General features: G+C 39.3%; 2 protein-coding genes across 2 annotated transcripts; one reads left to right on the top strand and one right to left on the bottom strand.

The window, feature by feature from the left end:
- Positions 1-177: 177 nt before the first annotated feature.
- LOC116861298 (olfactory receptor 10C1-like) lies at positions 178-18,784 on the bottom strand. The gene is made up of 2 exons (XM_032847847.1): positions 18,723-18,784; positions 178-1,146 (listed from the first exon to the last, which is right to left on the bottom strand). Exon 2 carries the CDS (start codon positions 1,141-1,143, stop codon positions 178-180), a length of 966 nt encoding a protein of 321 aa, XP_032703738.1. The 5' UTR covers positions 1,144-1,146; positions 18,723-18,784.
- A 3,248-nt stretch (positions 18,785-22,032) lies between these two features.
- Positions 22,033-22,977, top strand: LOC116861297 (olfactory receptor 2B11-like). The gene has a single exon (XM_032847846.1). The coding sequence runs from the start codon at positions 22,033-22,035 to the stop codon at positions 22,975-22,977; it is 945 nt and encodes a 314-aa protein (XP_032703737.1).
- The last annotated feature ends 3,995 nt before the right edge of the window (positions 22,978-26,972 follow it).

Raw genomic sequence — 26,972 nt, 5'->3', positions numbered from 1 at the left:
GAATCTGGCGATCAGAAGTTCGACTGAGAGTACAGAGGTGTCTCCAAAATTACTCTACCATCGTTAAAGAAGGTCCTTACAAAATAGTTTGCAGAGAGCCTTGACTTTGTTTCTTTCTTTATTCTTGGGTTGTGTGTGCATTTTTTCAAAGAACAGATTTTCCTGGTCCTCTGGTATCTACCCAGTCAGAGTCAGAACCTTTCTCTTACCCAGGGTTCTCTGGAGAGCTGCCTTCACCTCCTTGTTCCGTAAACTGTAGATGATGGGATTGAGCATGGACGTCACCACGGTGTAGAACAGAGCTAGGAGTTTATCTGTTCCTGGTGAATGGCTGGCCTTGGGTCTCAAGTAGGTGACAGACCCGGAGCCATAGAAGAGCGTCACGACAAGCAGGTGGGAAGAACAGGTGGAAAGAGCTTTATGGCGGCCTTCAGGGGAGGGCATGATCAGCACGGCAGCCAGGATTCTGCCATAGGAAGCAATGATTAGTAGAAATGGACTGGAAATGCAAAGAATGGCCGCAACAAAGACGGCGGCCTCGTTATGGGATGTATCACCACAGGCAAGAGCCAGGATAGGGGGGAGGTCACAGAAGAAGTGGTCTATTTCACAGGGGCCGCAGAAGTTCAAGGAGAAAATGTAGTTGGTCTGACCCAAGCCTACCATGCAACCCACTCCCCAGGAAGCGACTGCCAGCTGGGTGCACACCCCCCGGCTCATTCGCGTTGCATAATGGAGTGGGGAGCATATGGCCATGTAGCGGTCAAAAGCCATGGCTGCCAAAAGACAGCACTCACTGATACCAAAAAATGTGAAGAAAAACATCTGCGTAGCACACCCCTCCCGGGAGATGCCCCGGGCCTCACTCACGAGGCTCTGCAGCATCCTGGGTATGACCGAGCACGTGTAGCCAATCTCTAAGAGAGACAGGTTGGTCAGGAAGAAGTACATGGGCATATGAAGGACGGGGTTGGTCCAGATGGCAAGGGCTATGAGAGCATTGCCCGTGAGGGATGCTAAAAACATGAGTAGGACGAGGGTGAATAAAAGGAAACACTGTTCAGTGACCTCCGAGAACTTGGCAAATACAAAGTGCTTGACAGATAGGCTGTTGTCCTGCCACAGGGAGCAGCTGAGGTTCATGACCTGGGGAAAAGGACAACAAGGAAAGTGTCATTCAGCTGTAAGTGCAAATCTCTATATTGCTTTTCGTAAGTCAGAGAGATGCATTTCTGACCTGCAATTCCAAAAATCAAAAAGCTTGGAAATTATACCCGTTCTCACAAGTTTACAAACCAAATCCTGTTCCGTGTTCATGAAGCCAGTTTATCTGTTCAAAAATATACTGAGTCACACTGAAAAGAAATTTTAAAAATAAAAATTTTTTTTAAAAAGACAAAAACACACCTAGTCATCAAGCATAAAATTGGGGGGAAAAATAGCTTAAGCTCAATTCCTTCTTCATTTCTCCCATTAATCTGTTGTCAAATACTGACAGACAAAGGTTTTCTCACACCTGTCATTTTCTCCCCGTTTCTTTTGCCACTGAATTCGTCACACATTCATTCAGCAAGTGTTTTTTGAGCACAAAGTATTCTGCACTTACTACTTCAGGTCCTGAAATTTAACAATAAAAAAACAAAACACAACTCAACATTTCTTCCCAAATGGAACTTATTTAGTGAAGGAAAGCAGAAATTAAATGGGCATTCACTGAATAAAGAAATGCTGTAATTCAGAGCATTAAAGCCAGTGTCCTGGGGACTTGGTGTTGGAAGGGGGCTTGGGGCATGGCGCAGCAGGAGCTCAGGTGTGAGGACCCTCACACTCTCACACAACACCGACCCTGCATGCTGAGCTCCCTGCTCAAGACGACAAACTTCTCTACCTTTCGCACTTGTCATCTGCCAGCCTTTCCCCATCACAGGGTTCTTTGCTAAATGGAAGTTACCACTGCCTTCAAGTTAACATTCAAATGTCTTCATGTAATTCTTGCAAATCCATGGATTGGCTCGCTGCCTATTGATAGAAACTTTGATCTTACCCCGCAACCAAAGGACCTCTTAGTACAGTATATCCAGCTACACACACTAGCAGCCTTTAGGGTGTGCCTTGCTTGCTTGATTTCCTTGTCTTTGTGCTCATTTTCTTGCAGGGGCTTGACATCTGCTTCCTTGACTATCCACCTAGTCTCCTGCTCAGTGTGCTCAGATTGCAGGACAGTGTCTTCTCCTCTCTGGAAACTTCTTCCCCACTGCTGCACTGCCTCACCCCCATACTCGGGAGGGAAACCCCTCCATGTGTCCCCACCACTCAGTGACCTCCATGAGAGCACCATCATAGCACTTCAAGGACAACCAATTGTTCATTTCTTCCTGAGCATAGCCTGGACACAGACATGGAGAGCAGAACTGCATTTCTCACCTTACTTACCATTATACCCACTACACTTAGCAATGAATAGGTTCTCCTGTAATGAGGAAAAGCTGGAACACTAAGCTTTCCTCTGGCTGCCCATGCATCTGCCCATGGGTGCCGAGTGTGTTTTCTGAAGTTAATTAAGATAAAGCTCATCTCCCTCAAATGTCTCAATGTGACAGCTGTCTCTCAACCTAATACCTATGAGTTCCTGACAAAACATTCCTCATTCTTCTTTGTGGGTGTACTGCCATTTGGCTTTTCTTTTGAAATGTCATCAAGCACGAGTCTAAGGAATGTTTGCCATGAAAAGGGCAGATGACGAAGGAGGTTTTGCGTCCACTGCTCTGGACTATATGTGTTCATCAGCATAACGTGAGACCATGTTTACACTACATTTGTTTAGAACACATCATTGTTTATTCCACAGTAATATTTGATGCAGGTAAATATAACCCAAAAATGTGCTTTTTGAGGTTCCAAGTTACTATGAAAAGACAAATATATTAGGTGCATTCACAAAAGATACATACAAAAACATACATTTTTTGCATGTATACATCCATCCATACACCCACACACAAAAGCACACAGATTCAAATCCGTACTTAGGAGTATCAGAATTAAGAGTATTTTGGAGATATTCTATCTGGGTTCAGATCCTAACACAGCCATCTAATGCTGGGCCAAAGTTAACATTTACTTAAACTATCTGTTTCCTCAATTTTTCCACTTATTAAAGGAGATTATAGTGGTATATTCCTCATGGGGTTGCTGTGAGGATTAAGTAAGTTAATTCCCATAAAAGCACTTAGGAAAACGGTTCAGGACTCAGTAAGTATCGGCCATTGTTGTGCCTGCATCCATGTGTATGTTACTATAGGTTCACCTCCATATATTCCCGCTTGTGGAATTTCTTTTTCGTCACTGTCCCTAATCATCCCTCTTGACATTCATCCGCTCTTCATGTTTTGCCATGCACATGCCATGATGGAGAGAAGAACAGCAGAAAATACGTACATACATATATACATACATACACACAAGCACAAAAATACCACCCAAACATTATGTCCTGGGAAAAGATGGTGGTGTCATGGATCATTTGAATCTACTGCTTTGCTGTAATTTACTCTACTGAGCCTTGCAAAAGCACCCAAAGTTAAGGATGGGAACAAGGGAACACTGAAAAAATAAAGAAAAAAAAAAGGAATAATCACAGACATATGAAGGTTATGTATCTATAAGCATAATATAATGTGATCTAACACTTATCCAACAAATATTGCTCGCAACTTTAAATACCTGTGCCTTGTAATAATATTTGCAATTAAGTTGGAATTAAAAGTGTTTTAAATATGGCAAAAAAAAAAGGAGGGGAACAAGTGGAACAATTCAAAACTGCGAAATACGAAGTAACAACTCTGCCTAATGGCAGGGATTCCAATACATGTGACTGTTGGAAACCCTGCTCACATGTCACGTAGTAAAGTAGCCATACATATATTAAAGCATTTGTAGGCATCTTCCTGACATAGTAGTTGATTTTAATATGTATGGTTCCCATGAGGTAAGGTAATTCAGGCAAGGCTAAAGCAAAGAAAACAGGTCATGATTGCTTATCTTTTTTTTTTTGACCCAAAAGATTTTCTTAAACATCCTAACTCTACAGTAGTCAGATTCTCTTCTCCCTCCCTAGAGTCATTTGGCTCGACATGGAAATAGGTAAAATCTGATTTTTTGAAATTACACTTGCTATTGTTTTCATGAGTTACTCTCCACTGACCTTAGACTGGGGGGCCTGGGGTCCATGTAGTAGCGACCAGCTTTATGTACATACCAAGAACAATTTATTTTAATCACTGCTATGGAAAGAGATACTTGAAGCAGGTGCCAGGTGTCTCCAGAAGGAGCTTAAGCCAGTAGAACCACTGGATTTGAACATTGCTTCTGTCCCTCACCTGACATATTTTCTTGACTTAAAGTTTCTGATTCATCATTTCCATGTAAGTGAAGGATGAAGAAGCCCTTCCTGTCTTTCTTGTGTTGGTTAGAGTTAAAAATGCAAACTGTAGAGCCAAATCATGAAGATAAGGTAAGAAATGGCCTTAAAATGCAACTTATCAGCATCAAAACCTCTTGTTTTTTAAAACACCATGTTAATGAATTCATAGGACACTGCATGAAATATTCTCTATTATTATCAGTATCTATTGTTATAACATGTTATATACAAAATAAAGGTGTATCTTATTAATACAAATGTCCTATATATTATTATCAGTCTATAAAAGTGTCCTATGAAGAGTCCCTGATTAAGCAAATGGCACTGTCATATAATCTGAAGATACAGGAGTTTCATGCTCTATGAGAAATTCTATTTGTAGATTCCTATTCCATGTAATAAAGATTAAGTGGCCTTTGAATGCTGGTGAGATTCTGAAGGTTTACATATTGAGGTGGACTTTCAGTGTCATTTGGATATGTGAGAGAAATAGAGAAATAAGGCAATGTCAAAGGCTCAGCTTCATCGGCTTCCTCGCCCAACCGTAAGAGCCAAGACAAGCACTCAGTATGTGATTCTGGCTTGGAAATAACCCAGCACAAGTGATTCATTTTGGGTCATTTCCACACAATTAGATATGTTGCTTGAGTGTCTCAGCCTCTTATTAATCTCTGTTTTCATAACAAATATTTATTTTTCCTATCAATCAAAGGAAAGCATGATAAACGTTATTGGACACTATAACTGAAACACTACAGGAAACATTTAGTAAATATTAATCCTCATTATTATGAAATTTTCACTTCTGAAATGTCTTTATGTAAATGGCTTATTACAGATTATAGAAATGGTTACCCACTGCTTTCCACAATCTCCCCAGTCACTGCACCTAGGATCTGATAACAAGGTGATGCCTTATCATGATGCAGCGGAAACTATTTTATCATTCGACTGGACTCAGGTGTGCAGGAGAATCCAGGCATTTCCTTCCCCAACGGTAACAGACAGTTCCTATGAAATAATTAATTTAGAACAATTCACAGGAAACTTATGACAGGAATACTGGTAAACTGAGTAAGTTATACTCTTTGGAGAAGGAAAAAACAGCTGATTATGGTTACGGTCAGCATCGAAAAATGCTTCAGGCTTGGCTGTCCATGTTCACATTGGAATTCACCATCTTCCACAGCCCTCTTTTCTTAAGACATTTCTTGCACCATGTACTTGTAATCCTAACATTTAAGGGAAACACTAGATAGTTGTTGCTTCTGATAAGCCACTCCCTGACTTTCTCTGCTCTGTCCCCTTACCTTACAACCTCTCACACTCCAGATGATGTAAGTCTCTGAGTCCTCTTAGACTCTGCACCTAGAAGCTTTTGTGGTAGTCAGTGCTGCATCCTGTCTCAGGAAGCCTGTGTGTCTCATGGGAGAGCATCATGTAACCTCCAGTCATGCCTGCCATGCTCCCTTCTCCCCCCACCACAGAAGCGTGCAAGGCTGTGCCAATCACTGGGTGATACAGTTGAGCCTTCCTCCTTCCTGAAAAACCCTGAAGTCTGAACATGTTATATTTCAATTCTTCTTGTTCTGGATTTGTATCCTTCCCCCCTCCCACAGGAGGCACATTTTTTTTTTCCACTGGAGAGTGTAGGAAGATGCTTGATTCTGTCTCTCAGTAATTGTCATGGGCAGGTCCGTCTCTCTCTGTTGGTGAATGCTAACATTTAGGAGAACAGAAATAAACATAAAGGATAGAAAACTCAATAGTTAAATATAATGAATAGCTTATACTTTGGAATTCCATGTAAAGAACTTAGTGTCCCAATAGCTCTTGGAGGAGGAAGGCAAGATGGCAAGACCCCTTGAAAAGGGGTCCCCTGAATTCAGCTGGATATCTGCCAGATGATTTTGAACACCTATGAAATCATTGTGAGATGTAAGAATATATTTCAAGATCTCTACAAGTAGAAAAGTGACTGCTTCTTGCAAGGTTGGATGTGTGGAGTCATGAATCCACGGGGTAATATAAGAAGAGAAACCTAGTAGGGAGGCAGCCTCCATAAGCTGGCTCCTGGAAGATGATAGAACACCAGAGTGCAAAATCAGAACCCATAGAAATCTGCTCTAGGACAGACATCCCTCTCTGAAAGGGGCTCTGGAAATGAAAAGGCAGAATTCTAGGTAGAGCATTGTAGTCTTAGGATACGAGGGACCTCAGAGAAAAGGGGGAGCTTGAACTGGTAGACTGCCATAGCATTGGAGCCAGGAGGGAGGTTATGGTCAGCAAGACCAAGAAGAGACCCTCAGCTTGGATTGCCAGAAACTGAACCCAGTGGGTCGCTATCCACTCTTTCCTTGAACAGTCTGAAAAAGATGTGAAAGCTGAACATAGGACTGGGCAAAAAATCATGGAGCAGTAGTGGCCGGGAAAGGACTTTAGGGTGGAACACAGACCTGATTCTGGAGCTTTGGGTGTGTGTGTGACCCACAGCCACTTGGCAGTTTTCGAAGCACAAAAGGCAGAGTCACCCCCAGGCCCCTTAAAACACTTTTGAGAGATTGCAGTGAGCACGCACCTCAGGAGGCTATGGTTTGGGGCACCTACAGAAGTGGAGACTGTTTGTCCCAGAGGGTTTATTAAAGAGGGCAGAATGCAAATTTTCTGCTCTGGCCCAGAGGTTTGGCTGTGGCCATATTGGCCCTGATCCCCTGAAGAGGTGTGGAAAGACCCCAGGGAACAAAAGCCAAAAAGAGGTCCAGTTTCCACTGAGCCCATTCCCCTGACAGGGTGTGGGGCAACTCTGCCCAGGCAGGGATACCTGAGAAACAGTGAGGCAGGCCCCTCTCCCAGAACACAGGCTGGAAGGACAGGTGGAAACAACCCTATGGACCCCATAAGACTGTAAAATCCCACTGCCAGGGGGAAATTGTATATTGAACTCCAGGCATTGCCTCAAGGCTTGTTTATTTTTCAGATATAATTCTTTTTTTTCCCCTTCTTTTGTTTTCCTTCTCTCCTGCCATTTCCCCCTGCTGTATTTTCCTTCATACCTTATCTTCATTTCAATTAGATGTCTATTACACCAACTCACTATTCATAGTGTCTTTGAACTTGTATTTTTACACACCTATTTTTTTTATAGATGTATCTTTTAGCCCATGTTTCACTCTATTCTGTTTTCCCTTTTTATATGTACAAGTTTTACTTTCCTCATAATTTTGGGATGTAGTGGCCTCTAAAACACACACTAAAATACACCCAGGGAAAACTGAAACACCCTGCTTTGTCCACACTGAGAGTTTATGGCCTGCCTTCCCATCTCCTCTTTTTTGAGATCATTTTTTTTTTTAATTTTTTTCTGTGGTGTTTTTTTTTTTTTCTCTTGTGTTTTGTTTTAGCTTTGACTTTTTGGTGGTGGCAACTGACCACTCTGGATTTTGCTAGGGTACATCTATCTTGGGTCATGGTTGATACTTTGGACTCCATCCATTTGCTCATCCATCCCTCAATAGAATGACTAGGAGGAGGAACTCCAAATAAAGAAAAGAACTAGAGACAATGTCCTCTGCAACAGAAAAAATGCATATGAACCTAAGGAAGATGAGAAATATAGACTTCAGGAGAGCAACCATGAAGTCAATAGCAAGGCTTGAGAAAAGTATTAGTGACAATATAGATTCTATAAGGGCAGAAATGAGATCTAATCAGGCTGAACTTAAAAATGCTATGAATGAGATGCTGTCTAAACTGAATAACAGCAAGGGTAACTGAAGCAAAAGAATGAATTAGTGAGCTAGAAGAAAAGCTAATAGAGAGGAAGGAAGCTGAAGAAGGTAGGGATAGGCAGCTAGTAGCACATGAAAATAGACTTAGAGAGATGGAAAACACCGTGGAATGTTTTAATGTCAGAATTATTGGGATCTTTGAGGGAGGGGGTGGGAGAGAGAGGACTAGAAGATATATTTGAGCAAATCACAGCTGAACTTCCCTAATCTGGGGAAGGAGACAAACATTCATGTCCAAGAAGCAGAGAAGACCCCTCCCAAAATCAATAAAAATAGATCAATATCCTGACATGCAACAATGATACCTACAAACTTTAGAGCAAAGGAAGCTATCCTGAGAGCATCTGGGGGTAAGAGATTTCTTAGGTATGGAGGGACGAACTTCAGAATAACATCAGACATGTCCACATAGTCCTGTTAACCCAGAAAGTGCTGGCAAGTCACATTCAGGGTATTAAATGAGAACATGCAGCCAAGAATACTTGACCCAGCAAAGCTGTCATTTGGAACAGATGGAAAGATAAATAGCTTTCAGAATAGGCAGAAGCTTAAAGAATATGTTATCACCAAGCTGGCCTCATAAGAAGTATTAAGGAGAATTCTGTAAGTGAAGAGAAACCCCAAGAGTGGCATAGACCAAAAAGAAACAGAAAATCTACAGAAATGGGGACTCTACAGGTAATACAATGACACTAAATTATATCTTTCAATAGTTACTTTCAATGTGAATGGGCTGAATGCTCCCATGAAAAGACACAGAGTTTCAGACTGGATAAAAAAGCAGGACTCACCCAAAGATACTCATTTTGAACCTAAAGTCACCTCCAGATTGAAAGTGACAGGATGGAGAACCATTTACCATGATAACAGACCTCAAAAGAAATCTAAGGTAGAAATTCTCATATCAGAAAAATTGCATTTTAAGCCAAAGACAGTAGTAGATGTAGAGGGACACTATATCATACTTCAAGTGTCTCTCCAACAGTGTGGAGATTCCTTAAGAAATTAAAAATAGAGCTTTCCTATGACCCTGCAATTGCACTACTGGGTATTTACCCCAAAGATACAGATGTAGTGAAAAGAAGGGCCATCTGCACCCCAATGTTCATAGCAGCAATGGCCACGGTCGCCAAACTGTGGAAAGAACCAAGATGCCCTTCAATGGACGAATGGATAAGGAAGATGTGGTCCATATACACTATGGAGTATGATGCCTCCATCAGAAAGGATGAATACTCAACTTTTGTAGCAACATGGACGGGACTGGAAGGGGTTATGCTGAGTGAAATAAGTCAAGCAGAGAGAGTCAATTATCATATGGTTTCACTTATTTGTGGAGCATAAGAAATAACACAAAGGACATGGGGAGATGGAGAGGAGAAGGGAGTTGAGGGAAATTGGAGGGGGAGATGAACCATGAGAGACTGTGGACTCTGAAAAACAGTCTGAGGGTTTAGAAGGGGCAGGGGGTGGGAATTTGGGCCAGCCTGGTGGTGGGTATTGTGGAGGGCACGTATTGCATGGAGCACTGGGTGTGGTGCATAAATAATGAATTTTAGTACACTGAAAAGTAATTTAAAAAATTAAAAATTAAAAAAAATAAAGTGTTTCTCCAACAAGAAGCTCTAACAATTTTAAATATCTATGCCCCAACATGGGAGCAGCAAATTATATAAACCAATTAATAACTAAAATAAAGAAACATATTGATAATAATACATTAATAGCAGGAGACCTCAACACTCCACTCACAGCAATGGACAGATCATCCAAGCAGAAGATCAACAAAGACACAAGGGCTTTGAATGAAACATTGTACCAGATGTACTTCGTAGATATATACAGAAAATTCATCCTAAAATAACAGAAAATTCATTCTTCTCAAGTGCACATGGAACATTCTCCAGAATAGACCACATACTGGGTCACAAATCAAGTCTCAATCAATACTGAAAGACTGGGGTCATTCCTTGCAAATTTTCAGACCATAGTGCTGTGAAACTGGAATGAAACCAGAAGAAGAAATTTGGAAGGAACTCAAACACTTGGAAGTTAAAGAGCATCCTGCAAAAGAATGATTGGGTCAACCAGGAAATTAAAGAAGAGCTTAAACAATTCATTGAGACTAATGAGAATGAAAACACATCAGTTCAAAACCTATGGGATACAGAAAAGTGATCCTAAGGGGGAAGTACATAGCCATCCAAGTCTCTCTCAAAAAAATAAGAAAAATCCCATGCACAAGTTAACCTTACATCTAAAGGACCTGGAGAAAGTACAATAAATAAGGCCTAAACCAAGCAAAAGAGAAATAATAAAGATTAGAGCAGATATCAATGAAACAGAAACCAGAAAAACAGTAGAAGAGATCAAGGAAACTAAAAGCTGGTTCTTTGAAAGAATTAATGAGATCAATAAACCCCCGGCCAGACTTATCCAAAAGAAAGGACAAAGGACTCAAATTAATAAAATCATGAATGAAAGGGGAGAGATCACAACTAATACCAAGGAAATAGAAACAATTATTAGAAATTATTACCAGCAACTATTTGCCAACAAATTAAGCAAACTGGAAGAAATAGATGCCTTTCTGGAAACTTATAAACTACCAAGACTGAAACAGGAAGAAATAGACAATCTAAATAGACGAATAACCAGCAACGAAATTGCAACAGTAATCAAAAACCTTCCAGAAAACAAAAGTCCTGGGTGTGGTGCATAAACAATGACTTTTGAAACACTGAAAAAATAAAATAAAAAGCAAACAAATAAAAAAAAAAAAACAAATAAGTCCAGGGCCTGATGGCTTCACAGCAGGGGAATGCTACCAAACGTTTAAAGAAATAATACCTATTCTACTGAGGCTGCTTCAAAAAATAGAAAGAGGAGGAAAACTTCCAAACTCATTCTATGAGGCCAGCATTACCCTGATCCCAAACCAGACAAACACCCCATGAAAAGGAGAATTACAGAGAGGGAGTGAAACTATGAGAGACTCTTTACTATAGGAAACAAACTGAGGGTTGCTAGAGGGGAGGTGGGTGGGAGAATGGGGTAATTGGGTGATGGAGATTAAGGAGGGCATGCGATATGATGAGCAGTAGGTGTTACATGCCACAGATGAATTACTGAATGCTACATCTGAAACTAATGTTGGTGGCTAATTGAATTTAAATAAAAAAAGAAAGTTGAAGAAATAGAAAAAAAGAGGATTACAGACCAATATCATTGATGAACATGGATGTAAAAATACTCAATAAGATTCTACCAAATGGGATCCAACAGTACATTAAAAGGACTATTCACCATTACCAGTTGGATTTATTCCTGGGATGCAAGGTGGTTCAACATTTGCAAATCAAACAATGTGATAGAGCATATTAATAAAAGAAAAGACAAGAACCATATGATTCTCTCAATCAATGCACAGAAAACATTTGACAAAATATAACATTCTTTCCTGATTAAAACTCTTCAAAGTATAGAGGTAGAGTGTACATACTTTAATATCATAAAAGCCATCTATGAAAAGCATGCAGTGATATCATTCTTAAGATCAGGAACACGACAAGGATGCCCACTCTCACCATTATCATTCAGCATGGTACTAAAAGTCCTAGCATCAGCAACCAGACAACAAAAAGAATAAAAAGCATTTAAGTTGTCAAAGAAGAAGTCAATCTCTCTTTCTTCACAGATGATATGATACTTTATGTGGAAAATCCAAAAGACTCCACACTCAAGTTATTAAAACTCATACAGCAATTCAGCAATGTGGAAGGATACACAAATTGATGCACAGAAATCAGTTGCATTTCAGGTGCCTGGGTGGCTCAGTCATTAATCATCTGCCTTGGACTCAGGTCGTGATCCCAGGGTCTTGGGAATGAGCCCAGCATCAAGCTCCCTGCTCGGTGGAAAGCCTGCTTCTCCCACTCCCCCTGCTTGTGTTCCCTTTCTTACTGTGTCTCTCTCTGTCACATAAATAAATAAAACCTTAAAAAAAATCAGTTGCATACAAATTTTAGGATTATTTGCTCCAGCTCTTTGAAAAATACCAGTGGAATTTTGATCGGAATGGCACTAAAAGTATAGATTGCTCTAGGCAGTATAGACATTTTAACAATGTTTATTCTTCTGATCCAAGAGCATGGAATGGTCTTCCAACTTTTTGTGTCTTCTTCAATTTCTTTCATGAGTGTTCTGTGGTTCCTCAAGTACAGTTCCTTTACCTCTTTGGTTAGGTTTATTCCCACGTAACTTATGGTTCTTGGTGCTATAGTAAATGAATCGATTCTCTAATTTCCCTTTCTGTGTTTTCACTGGTAGTGTATAAGAAAGTCACTGATTTCTGTACATTGACTTTGTATCCTGCCACGTTGCTGAATTGTTGTATGAGTTCTAGTAGTTTGGGCGTGGAGTCTTTTGGGTTTTCCATATAAAGAATCATGTCATCTGCGAAGAGAGAGAGTTTGACTTCTTCATTGCCAATTTGGATACCTTTTATTTCTCTTTGTTGTCTGATTGCTGTTGCTAGGACTTCTAATACTATGTTGAACAAGAGTGGTGAGAGTGGGCATCCTTGTCGTGTTCCTGATCTCAACAGGAAGGCTGCAAGCTTTTTCCCATTGAGGATGATATTTGCTGTGGGTTTTTCATAGATAGATTTTATGAAGTTCAGGAATGTTCCCTCTATTGCTATACTTTGAAGCATTTTAATCAGGAATGGATGCTGGATTTTGTCAAATGCTTTTTCTGCATCAATTGAGAGGACCATGTGGTTCTTCTCTCTTCTCTTATTGATTTGTTCTATCACATTGATTGATTTGCAAATGTTGAACCATCCTTGTAGCCCAGGAATGAACCCAACCTGGTCGTGGTGGATAATCTTTTTAATGTGCTGTTGGATCCTGTTTGCGAGGATCTTGGTGAGAATCTTAGCATCCATATTCATCAGTGATATTGGTCTGAAATTCTCCTTTTTGGTAGGGTCTTTGCCTGGTTTGGGGATCAGGGTAATGCTGGCTTCATAGAAAGAGTCTAGAAGTTTTCCTTCTGCTTCAATTTTTTGAAACAGCTTCAGGAGAATAGGTGTTATTTCTTCTTTGAAAGTTTGGTAGAATTCCCAAGGGAATCCATCAGGTCCTGGGCTCTTGTTTTTTGGGAGGTTTTTAACCACTGCTTCAATCTCGTTACGAGATATCGGTCTATTCAGGTTGTCAATTTCTTCCTGGTTCAATTTTGGGAGTTTATATTTTTCCAGGAATGCATCCATTTCATCTAGGTTACTTAGCTTATTGGCAATAACTGTTGATAATAACTTCTGATGTTTGTTTCTACTTCCTTGGTGTTAGTTGTGATCTCTCCCTGTTCATTCATAATTATATTAATTTGGGCTTTCTCTCTTTTCTTTTGGATTAGTGTGGCCAATGGTTTATCGATCTTACTGATTCTTTCAAAAAACCAGCTTCTAGTTTCATTGATACGTTCTACTGTATCTCTGGTTTCTACTTCATTGATCTCTGCTCTAACTTTGATTATTTCCCTTCTTATGTGTGGAGTTGGTTTGATTTGTTGTTGATTCTCCAGTTCTTTAAGTTGTAGAGACAGCTGGTGTGTTCTGGATTTTTCAATTTTTTTGAGGGAGGCTTGGATGGCTATGTATCAGAAGAGACCCCGAATCACTAAGGAAATGTTGAAAAACAAAAATAAAACTGGGGGCACCATGTTACCTGATTTCAAGCTTTACTACAAAGCTGTGATCACCAAGACAGCATGGTACTGTCACAAAAACAGACACATAGACCAGTGGAACAGAGTAGAGAACCCAGATAGGGACCCTCAACTCTATGGTCAATTAATCTTTGACAAAACAGGAAAAAATATACAGTGGAAAAAAGACAGTCTCTTCAATAAATGGTACTGGGAAAACTGGACAGCTATATGTAGAAGAATGAAACTCGACCATTCTCTTACACCGTACACAAAGATAAACTCAAAATGGATAAAAGACCTCAACGTGAGACAGGAATCCATCAGAATCCTAGAGGAGAACATAGGCAGTAACCTCTTTGATATCAGCCCAGCAACTTCTTTCAAGATATGTCTCCAAAGGCAAAGGAAACAAAAGCGAAGATGAACTTTTGGGACTTCATCAAGCTCAAAGCTTCTGCACACCAAAGGAAACAGTCAACAAAACAAAGAGGCAACCCATGGAATAGGAGAAGATATTTGCAAATGACAGTATAGACAAAAGGTTGATATCCAGGATCTATAGAGAACTCCTGAAATTCAACACACACAAAACAGACAATCATATAAAAAAATGGGCAGACGATATGAACAGACACTTCTCCAATGAAGACAGACAAAAGGCTATCAGACACATGAAAAAATGTTCATCATCACTAGCCATCAGGGAGATTCAAATTAAAACCACATTGAGATACCCCCTTACACCAGTTAGAACGGCCAAAATTAGCAAGACAGGAAACAACGTGTGTTGGAGAGGATGTGGAGAAAGGGGAACTCTCTTACACTGTTGGTGGGAATGCAAGTTGGTGCAGCCACTTTGGAGAACAGTGTGGAGATTCCTCAAGAAATTAAAAATAGAGCTTCCCTATGACCCTGCCATTGCACTACTGGGTATTTACTCCAAAGATACAGATGTAGTGAAAAGAAGGGCCACCTGTACCCCAATGTTTATAGAAGCAATGGCCACAGTCGCCAAACTGTGGAAAGAACCAAGATGTCTTTCAACGGACAAATGGATAAGGAAGATGTGGTCCATATATACTATGGAGTATTATGCCTCCATCAGAAAGGATGAATACCCAACTTTTGTAGCAACATGGACGGGACTGGAAGGGGTTATGCTGAGTGAAATAAGTCAAGCAGAGAGAGTAGTTATCATATGGTTTCACTTATTTGTGGAGCATAAGAAATAGCATGGAGGACAAGGGGAGATGGAGAGGAGAAGGGAGTTGAGGGAAATTGGAAGGGGAGGTGAACCATGAGAGACTATGGACTCTGAAAAACAATCTGAGGGTTTTGAAGGGGTGGGGGGTGTGAGGTTGGGGGAACCAGGTGGTGGGTATTGGAGAGGTCACGTATTGCATGGAGCACTGGGTGTGGTGCAAAAACAATGAATACTGTTACGCTGAAAAAAAAAAAGATAAAACAAAAAAAATCAGTTGCATTTCTATACACAAACAATATAACTGAGGAAAGAGAAATTAAGGCATTTCAATTTACAATATCTCCAAAAACCATAAGATCCTTAGGAATAAACCTAATCAAAGAGGAAAAGGAGCTATACTCTGAATGTACAGACAGTTATGAAAATAATTGAGGAAGACACAAAGAGAAGGATAAAGATTCCATGCTCATGGATTGGAAGAATAAATATTGCTAATATGTCTATGTTCCCCAGAGCAGTTAAGACGTTTAATGCAACGCTTATCAAAACACCACTCACATTTTTTTTTTCACAGACCTGGAACAAACAGTTCATAAATTTGTATGGAACCAGAAAAGACCCTGAATCACCAGGGGTATGTTGAGAAAGAAAACCAAGGCTGTGGGAATTACAATGCTTGACTTCAAGCTATATTACAAAGCTGTAGTCATCAAGACATTATGGTTGGCACAAAAACAGATACAGAGATCAATGGACCAAATAGAGACCCTCCCCCCACCCCGGAATGGACCCTCAACACTTTGGCCAACTAATCTTTGACAAATCAGGAAAAAACATCCAATGGGAAAAGGAAGTCTCTTCAATAAATTGTGCTGGGAAAACTGGAGAATCACATGCAGAAGAAGGAAACCAAATTCTCATATACCATACACAAAGATAAACTCAAAATGAACGAAAGACCTCAATGTGAGATAGGAATTCATCAAAACTCTAAAGGAGGGAACAAATAATCCTAAAATTCATATGGAACCAGAAAAGACCTTGAATACCCAGAGGAATGTTGAAAAAGAAAGCCAAAGTTGGTGGCATCACAATTCCAGACTTCAAGCTCTATCACAAAGCTGTCATCATCAACACAGTATGGTACTGGCACAGACACATAGATCAATGGAACAGAATAGAGAGCCCTGAAATAGACCCTCAACTCTATGGTCAACTAATCTTTGACAAAGCAGGAAAGAATGTCCAATGGAAAAAAGACAGTCTCTTCAACAAATGGTGTTGGGAAAATTGGACAGCCACATGCAGAAAAATGAAACTGGACCATCTCCTTACACCACACACAAAAATAGACTCAAAATTGATGAAGGACCTCAATGTGGGAAAGGAATTCATCAAAACCCTTGAGGAAACCATGGGCAGCAACTCTTCAACCTCAGCCGCAGCAACTTCTTCCTAGAAACATCACCAAAGGCAAGGGAAGCAAGGGCAAAAATGAACCACTGGGACTTCATCAAGATCAAAAGCTTTTGCATAGCAAAGGAACCAGTCAACAAAACCAAAAGAGAACCTACACATTGGGAGAAGACATTTGCAAATGACATATCAGATAAAGGGCTAGTATCCAAAATCAATAAAGAACTTATCAAACTCAACACCCAAAGAACAAATAACCCAATCAAGAAATGGGCAGAGGACATGAACAGACATTTCTGCAAAGAAGACATCCAGATGGCCAACAGACACATGAAAAAGTGCTCCACATCACTCAGCATCAGGGAAATACAAAGCAAAACCACAATGAGATCCCACCTCACACCAGTCCGAATGGCTAAATTTAACAAGTCAGGGAATGACAGATGCTGGCAAGGATGCAGAGAAAGGGGAACCACCCTACACTGTTGGTGGAAATGCAAGTTGGTGCAGCCAATCTGGAAAACAGCATGGAGGTTTCTCAATAAGTTGAAAACAGAGCTACCCTACGACCCAGCAAATGCACTACTGGGTATTTATCCTAAAGATACAAATGTAGTGATCCAAAGGGACACATGCACCCCAATGTTCATAGCAGCAATGTCCACAATAGCCAAACTATGGAAAGAACCTAGATGTCCATCAACAGACGAATGGATACAGAAGAGGCAATATATATATATATATATATATATATATATATATATATATACACACATACACACACAGATATATATATATATATATAATGGAATACTATGCAGCCATCAAAAGAAATGAAAGCTTGCCATTTGTGATGACATGGATGGAACTAGAGGGTATTATGCTGACTGAAATAAGTCAATTAGAGAAAGACAATTATCATATGATCTCCCTGATATGAGGGAGTTAAGAGGCAATGTGGGGGGTTTGGGGGGTAGGAAAGGAATAAATGAAATAGGATGGGATCGGGAGGGAGAGAAACCATAAGAGACTCTTCTTAATCTCACAAAACAAACTGGGGGTTATTGGGGGAGGATGGGGGGAGGGAGAGGGTGATTGGGTTATGGACATTGGGGAAGGTATGTGCTATGGTGAGTATTGTGAAGTGTAAACCTGGCGATTCACAGACCTGTACCCCTGGGGCTAATAATATACTATATGTTAATAAAAATTTTTTTTAATTTAAAAAATAAGACTTTGTTCTAGGGAAAAAAAAACCCTAAAGGAGAACATAGGCAGTAACCTCTTTGACATGGGCCACAGCAACTTCTTTCAAGACATGTCTATAAAAGTAAGGGAAATAAAAGCAAAAAGTGAATTTCTGGGACTTCATCAAGATAAAAAGCTTCTGTGCAGTAAAAGAAACAGTCAACAAAACTAAGAGACAATCTCCAGAATGGGAAAAGATATTTGCAAATGACATGAGAGATAAAAGGCTGATATCCAAGATCTATAAAGAACTTCTCAAACTCAACACCTAAAAAACAAATAATCCCATCAAGAAAGAGGCAGAAGACATGAAAAGACACTTCTCCAAAGAAGACAAACAAATGGCCAACAGACACATGAAAAAATGTTCAAGATCACTCGACATCAGGGAAATACAAATCAAAGCCACAATAGGATACCACCTTACACCAGGTAAAATGGCAAAAATTAAAAAGATAGGAAACACTTACACTGTTGGTGGGAATGCAAGTTCATACAGTCACTTTGGAAAACAGTATGGACATTCCTCAAAAATTTGAAAATAGAGCGTGCCTGGGTGGCTTAGTTGGTTAAGCAACTGCCTTCCATTCAGGTCATGATCCCAGAGTCCTGGGATTGAGTCCCGCATCAGGCTCTCAGCTCCATAGAGAGTCTGCTTCTCCTTCTGACCTTCTCCCCTCTCATGCTCTCTCTCACTCTCTCTCAAATAAATAAATAAAATCTTTTTTAAAAAAATTGAAAATAGAACTATCTTATGACACAGCAATTGTATCTGTGCCCCAATGTTTACAGCAGCAATGTCCACAATAGCCAAACTGTTGAAGGAGCTGAAATGCCCTTCAGTAGATGAATGGATACAGAAGATGTAGTTCATATATACAATGGAATTTTACTCAGCCATCAGAAAAGATGAATACGTACCATTTACCTTCACATGGATGGATCAAGATGGTATTATGCTCAGCAAAATATGTCAGTCAGAGAAAGACAGTTATCATATGGTTTCACCTATATATGGAATATAAGAAATAGCATAAAGGATCATAAGATAAGGGAAGGAAAACTGAAGGGGAAGTCATCAAAGACTGAGGAAAACTATGAGAGATGGTTAACTCTGGAATTAAACTGGGTGTTGCTGGAGGGGAGGTTGGTGGAAGATGGGGTAATTGGGTGATTTCTCTGCATAGATTAAGGAATATTCTTGCCTTCATTTTAGGAAGAATCTCAAGAAACAATAATCTGAGGAAACTATAAATGAAAGAAAATTCTATCTTGACATCAAAAACATTTATGTTAAACTTTAACTGATATGTAAGGAAATTTTCTATGAAATTGTTGAGGTAGATGCATTTTTCCAAGATTCTTTTACTCCTGAGTCCATTTCTCACAACAAGAAAAATTTCAAAATTTATCTTTCAATTTTATTGTGCCAGGAAGAAAATTAAAAGGTAGTATTCCCATGAGGGGATTTCTACAGCATTTCTTGCCAAATAATGTCCAGTGAGATTTATTATCTCTATGAAGAAAATGTTCCTCCAGCTTTATATACAGGGAGGAAACCTTCCTTAGCAAATATTACTTTAGGGGAAAATTGTTTGTCACATCAAAATATATTTGGGATCCTTCAAATCAAATAAATAAATAATATTATGGAACTAAGATATGAAGAGGTGAAGCTGCTGAACACAGAGAGAATATTCAATCCTTATCTCTAACTAACACTTAATACTGTTGGAAATAAAAGATCAATGTCATTTTGCAAAAGCAGGGAGTATGACCATTGGTTACCTGCGATGATTTAAAAGGTGGGTGTTGTATGCAGGTGGGAGTGATCTATTTAGCTTCACTGGTTTTATCTTTTTGTAACTCCATGTGTGTTGTCGCCTCTCTATGCAAAGTCATATACTAAAAGAAATGTGGAAATAAATTGACACCTTTAATAATGCAATGTCATTATAACTTAAAACATTAAAACATGTCTCTTTTAATGAAAAATAATGTAGGTTCACTGATTGCATCAGTGGGCATTTCTATGAATTAAATTATTTATGTATTGTCATAAAAAGCTTAACATCATGAACACTGGATTCAAGCCACGTGATAGGAGTGATTTGGGGAATGAAAGGGAAGAAAATGTAATCTTTGTGAGGCTTCCACTGGGGTAAGTACACTGTGAATATTTAGATGCAACTGGAACAAGGATTAATGAATTGATATAGACTCTAAATCACCACTGGGCACCACACCTCATAAAAGTAATCACCCACACATTAAGTATTTCACTCAATGAAGCATAGTTACACATATTGGATTAAGTAATAATCACAAAACACAGTTGGTATTCACAACTGACACTGCAAAGGGCTGAAATCCAAGATCTATAAAGAACTACTCAAACTCAACACACACAAAACAGATAATCACATCAAAAAAAATGGGCAGAAGATATGAACAGACACTTCTCCAAAGAAGACATACAAATGGCTAACAGACACATGAAAAAATATTTATCATCATTAGCCATCAGGGAGACTCAAATCAAAACCACATTAAGATACTATCTTACACCAGTTAGAATGGCCAAAATTAACAAGACAGTAAACAACGTGTATTGGAGAGGATGTGGAGAAAGGGGAACCCTCTTCCACTGTTGGTGGGAATGCAAGCTGATACAGCCACTTTGGAAAACAGTGTGGCACTTCCTCATAAAATTGAAAATAGAGCTTCCCTATGACCCTGCAATTGCACTACTGGATATTTACCCCAATGATACCGATGTAGTGAAAAGAATGGCCATTGTTCATAGCAGCAATGGCCACAGTCACCAAACTGTGGAAAGAGCCAAGATGCCCTTCAACAGATGAATGGATAAAGAAGATGTGGTCCATATATACAATGGAGTATTATGCCTCCATCAGAAAGGATGAATACTCAACTTTTGTATCAACATGGACTGGACTGGTGGAGATTATGCTGAGTGAAATAAGTCAAGCAGAGAGAGTCAATTATATGGTTTCACTTACTTGTGGAGCATAAGGAATAACACGGAGACATTGGGAGAAGGAAAGGAGAAGTGAGTTGGGGGAAATCAGAGGGGGAGATGAACCATGAGAGACTGTGAACTCTGAGAAACAAACTAAGTGTCTTAGAGGGGTGGGGGGTGGGAGATAGGTGAGCCTGGTGGTGGATATTAAGGAGGGCACATATTGCATGGAGGACTGGGTGTGGTGCATAAACAATGAATCTTGGAACACTGAAAAAAAATAAAATTACAAAAAAATAAAACCACAGTTGGTAAGTAAGCAATGTAGAAAAGGTCTATGTGTTAACTATTAGCAGTCGACTGGATCCAGGTTCTCTGATTTCACATTCTCTTTTCTACTACAACAGTGCTTGAAACTTCTTACCACTTCCGAACACAAGATGTACATTTTACATCATAACCCAAGTGACACATGTACACATACACTCACAGGTGCAATGGAAGCAAACAGCAAATCCATAAAGAACCATAGAGCTGTCAAGTTTGCGAAAGATTACAACTCCTCATGTGACAAGCACTAGGACATATCATTTTTTAAACACTGATGTCTTGAAAGTCTCATATCACCAGGCTTTGATTTAGTGTTTGATTTGTTCCTCAAGTACTGAACATGTGGTAAGGAATCATTTCCTTTTGGCTGATGTTTCCTGTTATGACAAAATGTTTACGCTACTAAACTCATTTTAGGACTTGAGGCATAGACCCAAGGAACAGCACTATGTCTTGTTTCTATGCATTCAGACTGATCTGGCTGGAGCTCAGAAAGTCCTGAACTTACCTAAACCAAGTCATGAATTCAAGCAGAGTGGCCCAGGGCCAGCAGTTGGTGGATGAAAGAAATGAAGCCATGTGGTAAAGCAGCATGGGTGGTTCCTCTGACACAAGAGCAATTCTGACTTTCCCCTTCCCTAATCATTTTTCTATAAACATTTGTTCTGTTGCATCTCCCAGGCAAACTATAGAGATTTGTTGGCCTTTCTTTTAGATGTGCTTTCAAAATAATCATGTTTGACATTTAGACTCCTACTTTTTCATGAGTATAAGTATTAGATCACTTCACTGGAGTGACACCACAAAGGAACTCCCTGAATAATTTACTGTACTTAAATGACTATAATGGACAATCAGGAAAATCCAATACTGAAGTAAAAGTCCTCACTTTGACTTGAATCCACCAACAAGAGGAATGACGGTCATGAGTCTGGGCAATGGAAGTACTCCAAAGGTCTTCATCCTCTTGGGTTTCTCTGACCATCCTTGGTTGGAAATGCCACTCTTCATACTGGTGCTTGTGGCTTACATCTGCACACTGGTGGGCAATATCTTGATTATTGTGGTGTCCAAGGTAGACCCTCATCTTGACAGCCCTATGTACTTTTTCCTTTCCAACCTCTCCTTCCTGGACCTGTGTTTTACCACAACCACCATCCCTCAACTGCTGTGGAATCTCTGGGGACCAGATAAGTCCATCAGTTATGGAGGCTGTGTGGCCCAGTTCTATATGTTTCACTTCCTGGGGGCCACAGAATGCATCCTCTTGGCGGTCATGTCCTTAGACCGGTTCATGGCCATCTGCAAGCCCTTGAGGTACCAGGCTATCATGGATCGACGACTTTGTGTCTCCCTGGTGGCTGTGGCATGGATAAGTGGTTTAGCTAATTCCTTGCTTCAGTCGTCTCTCACTGTCCAGCTGCCACTTTGTGGTAATAACAAGGTGGATGACTTCCTGTGTGAGATTCCAGTGATGATCAAGATGTCCTGTGTCGACACCACTTTCAATGTAACTGTGCTCTCTCTTGTGGTGATCTTCTTTACCCTGGTTCCCTTGTCCCTTACCCTTCTCTCCTATGGGTTCATTGTAGCTACAGTGCTCAGAATTCGGTCATCAACAGGAAACAAGAAGGCCTTCAACACCTGTGGCTCTCATGTTATTGTGGTCTCTCTCTTCTATGGGCCAGTAATATGCATGTACGTGCAACCTTCTGGTACTAAATCCCAGGACAAGGACAAACTCATGGCTCTGTTCTACAGTCTGCTGACTCCTCTGCTTAACCCTTTTATTTATACTTTGAGGAACAAGGACATGAAGGGGGCAATAAGGAGGCTTGTCTTCCCATTGATCTGTCATGGAAGAGAATAAACTGCTTGTATACACCACACACTTTATGTAGGATTCTGAAGATCCCCTACTCTTAATTTTCCTCTGGATTTACCCTCCTCCAAAATTGTTAGCTTCCTTCAGTCATTATCTGTTCTACACATACATATTCACCACGTTGCTATGATTTATTGGCCCTCACTTTGCATCGTGAACCCTAATTCCCACTTGCCTGCAATTTACATGAGAGTGAATCCCTGTCATTATGTCCTCTAAGTCCATTGAGAGATTCTGCTATAGGAATCTGAAAAGTAGGCAATAAATGAATGCTCATTGACTGACTCATTGATCATCAATCAAACAAATGAAAGCCTACCATTTTATGTGTAATTTTACAGAAGGAATGCAGGTAATATAGATTATGGTTTACCTTCTTGCTATGATAGATGTGATATTATGGGTATGATTTGCTAATCAACATTTGATTTTTTTTAAGATTTTATTTATTTATTTGACAGACAGAGATCACAAGTAGGCAGAGAGGCAGGCAGAGAAAGAGGAGGAAACACGCTCCCTGCCAAGCAGAGAGCCTGATGTGGGGCTTGATCCCAGGACCCTGGCATCATGACCTGAGCTGAAGGCAGAGGCTTTAACCCACTAAGCCACACAGGCACCCCTGATTTTGTTTTTTATTGAAGTATAATAGATGTACAACATTATATTAGCTTCAAGTGTGCAACATAGTGATTCAACAATCATACACCTTACCAAATGCTCACCACAATAAGTGTAGCTACCATTTGTCACCCTACAATGTTATTACAATATTTTTCACAATACTCCTTATGCTGTACTTTTCATTACTGTGACTTAATTATTTTATAACACGAAAATTCTACTTCTTAATTTCCTTCACCTAATTTGTTTACCCCTTGCACCTGCCCTTCTTGCAACAAACACTTTGTTTTCTGTATTTATGAGTCTATTTCTGGGGTTTTTTGTTCTTGTTGTTTGCTCACTAGTTTTATTTTTTTGGATCCCCCATATGAGTGAAATATGTTGCCTTTTCCTGCCAGACTTATTTCACTTAGCATTATATCTTCTAGATCCATCCATTTTGTTGCAAATTAAAAGGTTTCCTTTTTTTTAAATGGCTGCATAACATTCAGTGTGTGTGTGTGTGTGTGTGTGTGTGTGTGTGTGTGAGAGTGTGTTTCTTCTTTATTCATCTATGATGGATATGGGCTGCTTACATATCTTGGCTATTGTTATTAATGTTGGAATACATAATGTTAATAATATAGGAATGCATATATCTTTTTGAATTAGTGTTTTTTGTTTCTTGGGTAAATACTGGATATGGAATTACTACATTGTATGGTATTTCTATTTTTATTTTTTTTACTCTTTTTTATTATTTTATTTTATTTTTTCAGTGTTCCAAGATTCATTATTTATGCACCTCTCCCAGTGCTCCATGCAATACGTGCCCTCCTTAGTACCCACCACCAGGTTCACCCAACCCCTTACCCTCCCCCAAAACACTTGGTTTGTTTCTGAGTCCACGGTCTCTCATGGTTCATCTTCTCCTCCAATTTCCCCCAATTCGCTTATCCTTTCCTTCTCCTAATGTCCTCATATTTCTACTTTTAATTTGTAAAGGAATCTCCACACTATTGTCCACTGTGCCCACATCAATTTATATTGCCACCAACAGTGCTAATCAACTACTTTTATCAATTACCAAAAAGACTAGATGGGATAATATCTCATATCCTATAACTGACTCTTTTAACCATACATTCACTATCTGATCTTTTATAAATAATTCAAATATAATATCTGGCTCTTTCCTACCTGTCTCCATGGGACTTATTCCTTCAGAGCTATTTGACTGAAGTAACTATTTTTAGGTTTCCAAAGGGAAATGTTGAGGATTCAAATCCCAAGAGGTTTCTGTGTAGTCCCCCAGTGTTGCAAGTCACATAGCCTTCACTTGGGAGACAATTTACTTAGCCTGAGAATATTAGGTGTATTTGGTAGCTACTCAAAGATGAGCTAGTTCAATCATTTAGGAATCAGAGCATTAGATTGTAGGAAGAAAGATAATGGGGAAAGTGGAGGATAACATGGAAGGGATGGAAAATAAATAGGCTGTCATATCATCAATTCTGAGATCAGAGTGATGAGGTATGAAGATTTATGATGATGCAGGAGGGAGAATTCTATTAATTTGGGGGGAATATTAATTCATTATAAATCTGTCATTTTCTCATACTTCTTCACTCCCCACACTTATAAAAAATCTCATCCTTAGATTATATTTGAAAAAAATATGCAATTATATTTCTAACACCTAAGTACATTTATGTAAGGTGTTCATACATCTGGCACCATGGTGTGTTTCCACTATTCACTTCCAAATGGCAAGAAAAAAACCCCACTGACTCATATTGTATAAGCCCCTAACACAGAAATACGTTGATTGCAATCAATCATAATAAATTAGTTCACTCGGATTGCATGGAGCACTGGGTGTGGTGCCAAAACAATGAATACTGTTACGCTGAAAAGAAATTAAAATAAATAAATAAATAAATAAATAAATAAATAAATAAATAAATTAGTTCACTCTTTATGTTCTATGCACTGAAATAGTTTTCTTGGTAGACTTGAATGGAAGGACACTACCATTCTGCTGTTGCTGGAGACAAGGAAATACACTCTTTTGGAGGCAAGATGATTCTCTGGCATGGTCATGTGTCTGTTCAAAACAAGGTCTTCTGATTTCACTGGTGGGCCTCTTTCATAGTACTGACCACTTGAAACTTTACATTCCTGTGGATGACCACGTCTCATTAAACCAGGAAGTCTTTTTATCTCACTTGGTACATGAGGAATCTGCACAATAGGAGCCAACAGCTAGGCCCTGAATAAATATATTTTAGATGAATGAGTGAATAAAAAGTATTACCTACATCCTCATTACTCATGGTTAAAGCATACATCACAGGTTCATGTAAAATGTGTCATAGCACATGGAGCACTGGGTGTGGTGTATAAACAATAAGTCTTGGAACACTGAAAAAATAAAATAAAATAAAATAAATATAATAAAATGTGTCTTGTACTAAACAATGAGTTTAACAAATGTGGTTACTGGCCGATGCTTAAGGCAATGTTTCTCAAACTATCTTCTGGCACTGTTCCAGTAGATCTTAACAGCAGTTTTAAAAACAGTAATCCATATTTAAACAAAATTGGGATAAGCCATATATTATGCTTGGAGTTCTGGAGTTTGGGAAGGAAAGTTAATATAGTAAATGTTTGATAGCTCCAAAGTATGCTGTTAACAATGTTTACCACTTCTCAAACACCTTTCTTCTGATTTTATTGGCTTCTTTTTGAGAGGAAATAATGTATCACAATTTGGGAATTAACTCATTGGAAAACTGATACCCAGAGTGGAAGCAGAAATTATAGAGGAGCTGAAGAAGGCAGAAAATCTCACTGTTGGGCTGTGTGAATAAACAGCCTTTTACAAAGTGTTTGGGCGTTTTGAAATAAAGCTGCTCATTATATTTCCATTATACCTTCCCTTGAGTCTGATATCTCAATACTGTTTATTCCTTCAGGATATAATATTTGCAGTCAATTACTACATTTGCAACTTCAAATCAGTATGCACTAGGCTAATTGTTTCCTCTTATTTATGGTATAAGTATATTAGTGGTTACCACATAGAACATGATAATTTAGATAATTGCACGGTAATTTAAACATTAAGATAAAGAATGGTTCCTTTTTACTGAATACATTTCACCTAAAAATGGAACTCTTTCGTATATAGCTATCATAATCAAAAAGCAGATGGTGCATACTTTTAGGTGAATTCTACAAAAATATTAATATTCATATCTAAATATAGTGTTTTCAGTAATCATATTGAAAAACATTTCTATGATGGATGTTTAAATGTATTTCCTTGTTACAGGCACATGTGATGTGACTAGTTTAACCTGCTGAAAGGCTGCTGC

This window comes from Lontra canadensis, unplaced genomic scaffold (genome assembly GCF_010015895.1).
Source record: "Lontra canadensis isolate GAN:19392208 unplaced genomic scaffold, GSC_riverotter_1.0 scaffold194, whole genome shotgun sequence".
NCBI classification, from domain to species: domain Eukaryota; kingdom Metazoa; phylum Chordata; class Mammalia; order Carnivora; family Mustelidae; genus Lontra; species Lontra canadensis.
Note: the sequence above shows the minus strand (reverse complement) of the source record. Positions and strands in the feature narration are given on the sequence as shown.